Source organism: Citrus clementina, unplaced genomic scaffold, assembly GCF_000493195.1.
Source record: "Citrus clementina cultivar Clemenules unplaced genomic scaffold, Citrus_clementina_v1.0 scaffold_2, whole genome shotgun sequence".
Taxonomy (NCBI): domain Eukaryota; kingdom Viridiplantae; phylum Streptophyta; class Magnoliopsida; order Sapindales; family Rutaceae; genus Citrus; species Citrus x clementina.
Genome location: NW_006262688.1, coordinates 2,968,932 through 2,979,426, shown reverse-complemented (window position 1 = coordinate 2,979,426; position 10,495 = coordinate 2,968,932). Strand labels below are relative to the sequence as shown.

At 33.4% G+C, this 10,495-nt stretch overlaps 1 protein-coding gene across 2 annotated transcripts; it reads left to right on the top strand.

The window, feature by feature from the left end:
- Positions 1-5,590: 5,590 nt before the first annotated feature.
- Positions 5,591-10,223, top strand: LOC18051309 (L-aminoadipate-semialdehyde dehydrogenase-phosphopantetheinyl transferase). 2 transcript variants are annotated; one of them, XM_006445664.2, is made up of 5 exons: positions 5,591-5,999; positions 6,097-6,229; positions 7,794-8,038; positions 9,038-9,209; positions 9,724-10,223. In XM_006445664.2, exons 1-5 carry the CDS (start codon positions 5,884-5,886, stop codon positions 9,895-9,897), a joined length of 840 nt encoding a protein of 279 aa, XP_006445727.1. In that variant the 5' UTR covers positions 5,591-5,883; the 3' UTR covers positions 9,898-10,223. The 2 variants fall into 2 exon arrangements, with proteins under 2 accessions (XP_006445727.1, XP_006445728.1); XM_006445665.2 differs by having other exon boundaries at positions 9,648-9,811.
- The last annotated feature ends 272 nt before the right edge of the window (positions 10,224-10,495 follow it).

Below are 10,495 nucleotides of genomic sequence, written 5' to 3'. Positions count from 1 at the left end.
TAAAGAATGATAAAATTATGAAAAAGAAAGACTGCTTTTTTTTTTTTTTTTTTGAGAAGAAAATAGACTTTCCATTAAGCAAAATTTTCAAAAATACAAGCAATCTCATTCGGGAAAGAGTCCATCCAAACACTAGACTTTTCACTCTTGAGGGCATACTTAGCTAATCTATGAGCTAGTTCATTGGTGAATCTAGGGGTGTGTTGAAAGGTAACCTTGTGAAAGTCACCTCTCATATCTTGAGCAGCGGATATCACCCAGCAAATTTCTGTTTTACTCCATTTCTTATGGTTGACCAGATCAACAACTTCCTGGCAGTCTGTCTCAATGATAATTGATGTCAATTGAACATCTTTGGCCACTTGAAGTCCCAGCTCGACAGCCTCTGCTTCTGCAAACTGCACGTCCAAGCTTAGTCTTGATGGTTTAACTGCAGCTGCCACTACTCTTCCTTTATCATCCCTGATAACAGCCCCCAAGCCTACTGATTTAGCTTCAACATTGATAGCAGCATCCACGTTAATTTTGAAACTTCCAGCAGGGGGTGGAGTCCACTGATGATGCTTCTTGTCTTCTCGGTTTGCAGCTTGAGAGCTTCCACCATGCTTCACTCTTCGATAGTCTTCAACTATAGCTTGGGCCTTTACAGCTGAGACATTTGAGTTAATTTTCTCCCCTTTGAAAAGCAGCCGATTTCTAGCATTCCAAGTAATCCACCAGGTAGCACCCAACAATTCCAAATCTGCTTTGCATAGTCTCTTAGACATCTGAAACCACACTTCCAGCATATCCTGCCCTTTATAAACTTCAATGCCTTTATCAGCTAGGATGGACTTCTTCCAAATCTTACCCGCTGCTTTGCACTCGATCAGGGCATGAGAAATAGTTTCCACGCTTCTTCTGCAAATTTGGCATAGAGGGGATGCAGTCACTTTCTTTTTCCATAAATTCTCCACCGTTGGTAGTATGTTTTGAGCAGCTCTCCATAAGAAGATTTTTGTTTTTTCAGGCAGCTCCAATCTCCATATGGCCTTCCAGTAGCAAGAGCAATCCTCCGAGGTGCTGGGGATATCAGGATATTTCAGTCTTAGAGCAATCTGATAGCCGCTCTTAACTGTGTACATGCCTTTCTTGTCAAAATGCCAGCAAACTTCATCCATCTTTGGGCTTTTAGGGAGAGGGATCCTCATTATGGCTGCTGCATCTTCTTTATTAAAGTGCTCCAAAATTAGATCTGCTTTCCACTGGTTTATAAGAGTAATTGGATCCCAAGGCCAAATACTTTTAAAGAAAGACTGCTTTAATCACTTCATGCCGAGGGAAATTTTAGCATTTTGTCTCCAGCCCCCACTCTTCCTCTGTCCCTCACTTTCCTCTCTCCCTCACCAGCTTCTCTCCCTCACGCTTCCAGAAGCTCCGTCACTGATTCCGGCGTGCCTCACGCTTCTAGAAGCTCCGTCACGGATTCCGGCGTGCCTCACGCTTCCAGATCCCTCACGACTTCCTTCCGGCGTGCCTCACGCTTCCAGAAGCTCCCTCACGGCTTCCGTCCTCGGCTAAAGTTCTTGATCCGAATCCGAAAACGAGAATGAGCATAGAGAAGATTATGAACATTTCTTGGTTCCAGAAATCATTGCAACAACAGAGAAAGACGGGACAAGGAAGCAGTCTTTTTGAATTAGGGGTAGCTGATAATAATAAATATATTCTTAAGGAGAAGATATCGGATATGGTATCAATTTTGTAAATCAGATCAGTTTTTTGTTTAGTGGATTTAGTTTGAATGGAATTCTCGGGTGTTTCTTCAGTTGCCTCTTCTGTTCTGCTCTGTTTGTTTATCGCAAACTTTATTTGTTTTTCTAATCCCAAAATGCATACATTTCCAGAGGTAGGAAGAAGCTAAATCTTTATGTTAAATGCTAAATTTTTCAAAAAAAAAAAATGGTTGTCTCAGTGCTTCCTGAAGACGCAGAAGCAGCCTAACCAAAGTATGAACTGTTTAAAAAAAAAAAAAGAAGGAAAAAAGCAGCACTCAGATGTAGCATTTTAGCTATCGGGCTATCTGATATCATTATCATGATTTCTTTATGTTAGTTGCCTAATAAGAATATGTTCATCTGCAGCGCTTCTTTAACAACACACCATCGTCATAAGCCACGAAAGTTCATGATGCAAGTGCTTTACTGAATCTGTTGTTCAAGTGGATGCTGGTATCCAGAAGTGTGGTAGTGACATTCTAATACATAGCAAACCAATCACATAAGCCAACCATGAAAATGCATAGGCAATCGTTTTGAGTCAAAATTTTCTATATCTTTACACAAAATCAGAGACTTGTGTGTACTCAAAAAAATATATTAAGAGAAGATCTAAGCATTGTTGTAATCATCATCACATTCTCCGATCACAGATGACAGGGTCGACATCCATGCCTGCAAACCACTCTGAGCATTCTTCTTCCTTGTTAATTCCAGCTTGTTTACAGCTCGCTTTGGTGATGGTGATTTGCGTGAGAAGAGCGTGAGGGAGAGAGGAAAGCCAGGGCTGGAGATAAGTTGATGATTTCCCTCTGCACGCACTGATAAAGCACTCTTTTTTTTTTATTTTTTATTATTTTAATGTTTTAACGAGCGAGAGGAACGAGAAGCAAAACGGCAGCAACTGCTGCCATTTCTCTCGTCATTCTCTCGTCCCTCTCGCTACCTAGCATTTTCCCTTCAAAAAATAAGTGAGGTGTTTGAAAAGTGAGAATAAGCGAGGTTTCTAGCTTTTCTGTTTCCGCGTCATTCGTTCGATTTCTTTTCAATGCACCCGTAATTGAACAAACAAGAAAACGAAATAGTAGGCGACAAAACAAGGTCAGTTCAACAGTTTGCATATTAGAAAATCAAAGATTGCGTGGTGAATTGTATTAAGATTACTATTAATTATATAAGTTAAAGAATAGGAAAAATGACACAGAGACCCCAAACGTTTGAATAAGAGACATAAAATCTCTTAAAGTTTCAAAAAAGACACTCAGACCCCCATTTGTTAACAGTAAATTATAATTTTAAAGTGTAATTACCATTATACCCTTATAGCATATTAAAAAATAATTGTTCATTGTCCAATTTATTCCTATATTATTAATAAAATTACGAATATAACTTCATTACCCAATTTTTCCATTTAATTTTTATCAAATTTTCTTTTCAAACTAAATAAATTTAATCAATTGCTCAAAAATAAAAATAAATTAAATTGATTATTAATATAATAAAAATAACATATATTTAATATAAAAATAACATATATTAAATTAAAATAAATTTAATTTATATATGGAACATTTTTATTTTGAAGAAATTATCAATTTAATTTATATATAAGAAATTACAAGAAATAACATATGGAGAATTTTTATGTTTATTATATTAATAATCAATTTAATTTATTTTTATTTTTGAGCAATGGATTAAATTTATTTAGTTGGAAGAGAAAATTTGATAAAAATTAAATGGAAAAATTGGGTAATGAAGTTATATTCGTAATTTTATTAATAATATAGGAATAAATTGGACAATGAACAATTTTTTTTAATATGCTATAAGGGTATAATGGTAATTATAATTTAAAATTATAATTTACTGTTAACAAATGGGGGTCTGAGTGTTTTTTTTTAAACTTTAAGAGATTTTATGTCCCTTATTCAAACGTTGGGGGTCTTTGTGTCCTTTTACCTAAAGAATATTAACAATTATAATTGAAGAGACTTATAGTAAAACCAAGTTATATAATTGATCATAATTAAAATTAACAAAAGTTATGCATAATTATCGTAAAATCGTGTTTACCAAAAATCATCATATATTGACAACTCATATTACTGGTGAGCTGACCACCCTCTGTAGTTACAAGATTAACATGTTTGCTATTTGGAGACATATCATAATTGAATGCTGATACTTAAAAGCCAATTAGTTGAATATTACGTGGTAATACAGTCAGTCACTTTTAATTCTCGTCGTAATTCCAATATATTACAATTAAAGAAAATCATTACTATGTCTATCTTATTTGCTTAGTGACTCCTTTAATAATTGAATCCAATTGTCTTTTTCAAATCAGTGGTAGCTAGAGTAGTGTCATAGAGTCATAAGTAATGGACCCAACCCATTAAATCATGACTTTATCCATTATTATGATATTAAAATCATAAATTTAATAGATGTGAAATCCAAACAACAAATCTTTTTTTATTTGATATTTCTTTGGACTCCATATCAATCCATCGATATTTCTAATCCAATCCTTTTTTTTTTTTAAGATTGCTTAGGCATTCCATACTAAGATACTTAAGAAAGGGTGATTCCAAGTTTCAAGACAAAAAATTGTTTCCAATATGTTTCTTTTACTTTGATTCCTGAACGGAACACAAGTATATTTATTTTGATCTCTATTTATTTCTTTTTGGATCTTGTTCATGAGATTGAGAAAAATAAATATTTTTATATACTCTTCAAAATTTGGTTTTTAAATTCAACACAATATTAAATTGAATTCTAAGAGATTGTAATTGAAAGTTTCTTTCTCACACCTACCATCCTAACATTGTTGGAACAAAATAAAACGATCATAGGTCTTGATATAAAAATATTTGATACGTGAAGCTGCAATCTGATTTATATATAAATCTTATATCAAAATAAATTAGATAATCTTATATAACTCAAAAAGTGTCATAACCTCCATTTTTAAAATAGAGCGATGATATCTCCACCCCACATTTTTTTGTAAATCCACCCCATTTTCAAAACATAATTATAAAAGTTGCACATTATTTTTAAAATTTTCAAATCAAGAAAAACTTTGGAGAATTAATTAATTAAATCTATCTTAATTCACTTTTTGTGACTTAATTTTTTTAGTATATTTGATTACAAAGATTGCTTTGATGTAAGTTTAAATTGACTATTTCACCCTTATAAAGTAAAATTATCAACAATTTACTTTAACTTCGATATTTTTCTAATTTGTACCAAACTCATTGTTTATAATGTTACTTTATTAGTATGATTATTATTATTTTAATTAAATTAACATAGTGTCTTTATAGCACAATTCTCATATAAATGATTAGACTGTCAGATTTATGTCATTTACACGTAAGGGTAATGAAATAGTAATTAGGTTTCATTTAAAAATATTAGATTATAAGTCACAAAATTAAATATTTAAATTATTAGATATAATAACTCATGTTTTATAAATGTAATTTTATCTTTTTATATCTTAATAATAAATAGTAGAATAAAATTTTTATTAAAATTTATTATCAAAGATGGTCAAAGAACTTAAGAAAAAAATTAATATAAAGATTTAATTGATTAAATATACAAATTTTTTATTAATTTATATTTTTTAAGAATAATATGAACTCATTATAATTATTTTCTAAAAGTGGGGTGAATTTATAAAAATAATGGGATGAAAATATCCCATTCTTCAAAATATATTTTCTTTATGGTTCATAGAAAAGTCTTTATGGCAATTACTATTACAAAAATTTTCCTAGCGTACACATGATGCATCCCAACTCCAAATTTCTTATCAAAACCTCCATTCTATTGAGAACTAAACACGCAAAAACCTTAGGACAACCAGGTGTATTTGAAAGAAAAAACTAAAACTTTAAGGAATTAAATGGAAATAAACGAAACTATGCTACCCACCACCACAAAAACAAAAAGTTCAAAATCCTTTTGTTCAAGACAAGAAGAAACTGCTGTTACAAAATGACAAGTCGTTTAAGTCATTGAACAAGCCGGACAAATTGGATCCTTTGTAGATGTTCGACTAAATGCCTGAAAGAGGTTCTTGTAAAGTTGGGATGATGTAGAAATGGAAAAGGGAGTTCAACGATGGGTGGTGGATATATCAAAGTGGGACCCAACTCCCCACGACTTCTCTTTTGCTCTCTATCTTCTTCCCCAGCATCACCACTCCTCCATCATCAAGTCAACTTCTCTTTCTTTTATGCCCTGGAAATTTATTAATACCTGTTGAAGTTGATAGATTGCCTGATTGTCAATGTTTGTTTGTTTGCGTTTGTAGATATGTGAAACTTGAAGACAGGAAACGGGCACTTGTAAGCCTTTTGCTTCAGTATGCTCTCGTGCATCAAGTGCTGGGAATCCCATTTGAAGAGATTACCATAAACCGGACAATTGAAGGCAAGCCTTATTTGGTATGCTTGACTGTTAAAATATTCGTACATTGTTTCGGCAGTCTCGTTTAGTTATATTTTATACTTTAGTCCTGCTAGCATGGACTTAGCACATCAAAAAAATTATTTATCGATAGAGCGTAGATTGGTTTTAAGTTTTATTGAGTCCATCAACTTTGGAAATTTATTGATAATCAATAAGAGGTTTAGCAAACATGCAGCTTATATGAAAGATCTATAATACTATATCAGCTTTTGTTATTTTTTATTTTAAAAGACTCTTTGCTTTTAATGGGTTGTTCTTTGAAACTTATTGACAACTGCGAAAGAGGACTATGCTGTTGAGTAACTCTCTGATCCTTTAAGCTGATTACCTTAAATTAACTACAATGTACTTCTCCAATATGCAATAGAGGTTCCAGAAATCAGCTTCTTGAGCTCGAGTAGAGAAGGTAGTCATGGAGTTTCTGGAATTACAAAAACTCTATTTTTATCCTTTTATCATTCTCGTGTCTTCTGTCAGGCATCTGCATTGTTATTTCATTTTTCGGTTACATTTGTTTTGCCCATTCATACCTTTCACATTTTCTTTTGCTACAATGCCATGCACATTGCTACTATTCTTGAACTGCACAAAATCATTCTTCTTTGTTGATGTTTATCCTTATTTCACTTTGTCTGGTAAAGATACTAGTTTCGATTATGCACTTCTTAGAGAAACTAAAAACTACACTGACCCCATTTCAGGCTTGACTTACACCAATCTTCTAGAACAAAGGCTTGACTCAGTTATTTTTGCCATGGCCAAACTTGGCTACTTCGATATCAGCTTAGCTTAGCTATATCAGAAGCAGGATGGCCTATACTGGTGATCTAATGATCTTGATCAAGTAGGAGCTAACATTTACAATGCAGCTACTTTGAACCGAAACCTCATCAAGAAAATGACTGCCACACCTGCATGCTGGCTAGGCTGGTTCAACCTTAGGCCTTAGCCACATTTATATTTTCGTTGTATGATGAGAATCAGAAGACGGGTCCAGGAACAGAGAGACTCTGGGATATGAATAATCATGATTTATGAATGGGGATGGTTTTAGGTTTTATTGAGTCCATCCATTTTGGGGAATTTACAAAAATGCAAGATGACTAATGGTTTACAAACATACAATTAATATGAAAGAAATTCTATAATATATATCAGCTGTAGTAGTTTCTTATTTTAGAAGACTGTGCTTTTAATTTGTCCCATCATGGTGACTAGATGTCTGATCCATCTCTTTGAATTAGCTAAATGTACTTCTCCAATATGCAACTGATATTCTGGACATCAACTTTTGTAGATCCAGTAGATTAGGTAGTCACAGATTTTCAGGAATTAAGTAAACTTTATTTTTATCCTTTTATCATATTCATAACTAATGTCTGTCAGGCATTTGCGTTTCTAAAAAGTTCATAGAAATTTGTTATCTTCATTTTCTGGTCACATTCTTTTGCCCCGTTCTTACCCTGCATATACTTCCAGCATTACAGTCACCTTTGCTGTTGCTACACCAACACCATGCTTACTGTCCATGTATTTCAGGAAAGCGATAAAGCTGGCATGGACTTTCCAAATTTTAATTTCAACGTGTCCCATCATGGTGATTATGTGGCTATAGCATCTGAACCTCTTTGCCTGGTGGGGTTGGACATTGTTTCTTGTACGATTCCCCTCAGAGAGACAATTCCAGAATTTGTTCAAAACTTCTCGTCATACTTTTCAAGTTTTGAATGGGATAACATACTGAATGCAGGCACTTCTGATGAAATTCTGATTGAGTTTTACAGGTATGGTTACTTCATGTAGATTATCATATTTGAAAAACCTTGAGTTTTGACCCACTAGAGCTGCCTTTCGGTTATTTCAGCACTTGATCACTCATAATCAGTTTTCTTCATAATATATGCAGTTTTTCTTCATAATATATGCATGAAGATCCACTGTTTAAAACTAACATAATTTCTAGCACTACTATAAGGAATTCAGCTATCCAATTTCAATCAAGCTAATTCATGGTCCTTCTAGTTGAAAACAAGATTGAAAAGACAAAAAAAGAGAAAGAAGAAATAGATCTTGTTAACATTGGAAATTTGTTAGGTTGCAGTTCTGGAATTAAGTCACCTTTTGGATTGTTTTGGTAACCATGCAGAGTTGCTGATGTTTTATTTTTTTCCAAGATCATGAGCCTAGTGGCTTCCTTGCCAAATTACTACATTCAGTTATTCTGAATATTAGGGGAAACCCCCAAATCCAGGTCAGAGTAGCATCCAAGACAACATCCAAGACAAACAAATAAGCAGTCTATAATCCCTGCTTGGAATAAAGATACATTATCATGAGCCTTTTGTTGATTTTATTAGCTGAAAAATTTTAGAACTTTTGTTGATACCAAGTATACAATTGCTAGTTTTATATAGACATTCCATCCTTACATAGTTCTGGGGTTCACTAGTTGGTGCACAAGCTGCATGATAACCACCCAAACATCGATTGTTGCAATTATATTTTCATACACCAATTAGGTTAAACTCAGAGACCTGGTTATCTACCATTCTTGTCATCTTATAATATAATCATTCTGACAAAAGCATTTTGGTTAGTTCATGTGTGTTAAATATTGGGTGGGCTTGTGAAGTGTAATTTGAATCATTTTTATGCTCATAATCAGAAAAACAATATTCAATTCAATGGATTCAAAGTTCCCCCTTTGCACTCTTATGGATGTTGACTACGTGTTAGTTTATTTTAAACCATATTTCAAGTGTTGATGAATACTTGTTTTGTAGATATTGGTGTCTTAAAGAAGCATACGTCAAAGCCATTGGGATTGGAGTAGCTTATGGGTTGGACAAAGTAGAGTTTCATCACACTGGCTGGGGCAACATATCTGTTAAAATTGATGGAGAGACCATGACAGAGTGGAAGTTTTGGCTTTTTGAGTTGGGAAAAAGACATTGGGTAAATCCGTAACGAACTTTTGTTTATCAAACTCACGGCTCTTGTGTATCATCCTTTTATTCTGCTGAAATTTTGATCTTACATACCACTGCCGCATGGCATGCTGCAATCTTTGCTAATTATCACATGAATATGATGCACATGTTAAGTGGCGTTTAGGAAATAATTAAAAGAAAACCATGTTCTTCAGCCAATAATTAGTCATTAACAACTAATTATTTGACTCCAGATATTTGCCACTAGGTGCTGTAAATTCGATTTGAAAAAATTTGATGTTATTCATAATTGTCAGAATCAAATGATTTGTTTGAAATACAAATTTCATGAATGATATGGTACCCGGCTAATTTTGTGAAGTAAGACTACTACAGCATCGAAAACCAAGTCTGAAGAAAACTAGACAATCTGATTGTAGCTGTGTGATCTCTTCTTTTTCAGATAAAAGTTCATATTGTGTATGCTCGGAAAACTCTGATATCTTCTTGTGAGATAAGAGTTATGTATCGAATTGCAGGCATCTGTTGCAAAAGGTCACCCAAAGTCAGCCACAGAGAGCTACAAGAGAACATTACGGCAATCGGATTTTGATGAAGAGGACTACAACAAGGGTCTCTATCTACCAGATGCACCTTTCCTCTCAAAAACTGTCGAGCAACTCATTTCAATCTTCTGCGAGGCAAAGGGGTAACTGGATGTAAAGCTGAATACATGATACATTGACGGTTCATTCTAATTGGTAACCAAATTTGCTCTTCCTTTTAGCATTCTCTACCATTTCTGAATCACTTTTCATGAAAATTTAAAAGTCAGCTATGCAAGGTCTCCGAACTTTGTAATTCCATGTGGTAACCTTGACTCAGTTGTGCATCCGACATCCATTGTTGTCGTCGCCAGTTCATCCTCTCCACCTCCAGTAGTAAGAATAATTAAGAATTGGTAGACTTTAATTGAAGCAGGGGCCTTTTTTATGCATCTTCTTGGCTTTTCCAAAGGTAAATACTCATTTAGTTAAGGTGCCCGCTTACTCATTATATTTTAAAAAATATTTCAAGACACCTTATAATTAAATATGTTATATTCTTATTCTTACTTTTTTTTAATTTTTATAATAATACCTTTGCAATAATAGTCTTGACATTAATTAATTTATCAATAAAAAAATTAATTAGTAAATTCATCAATAAATATTAGTATGAAAGAACTAATGTTTTCTGTACCATTACAGCAATCTTGCCACTAATTATTTATAAATAATTAATATCAACCAACTTGCGATGATTAAAATC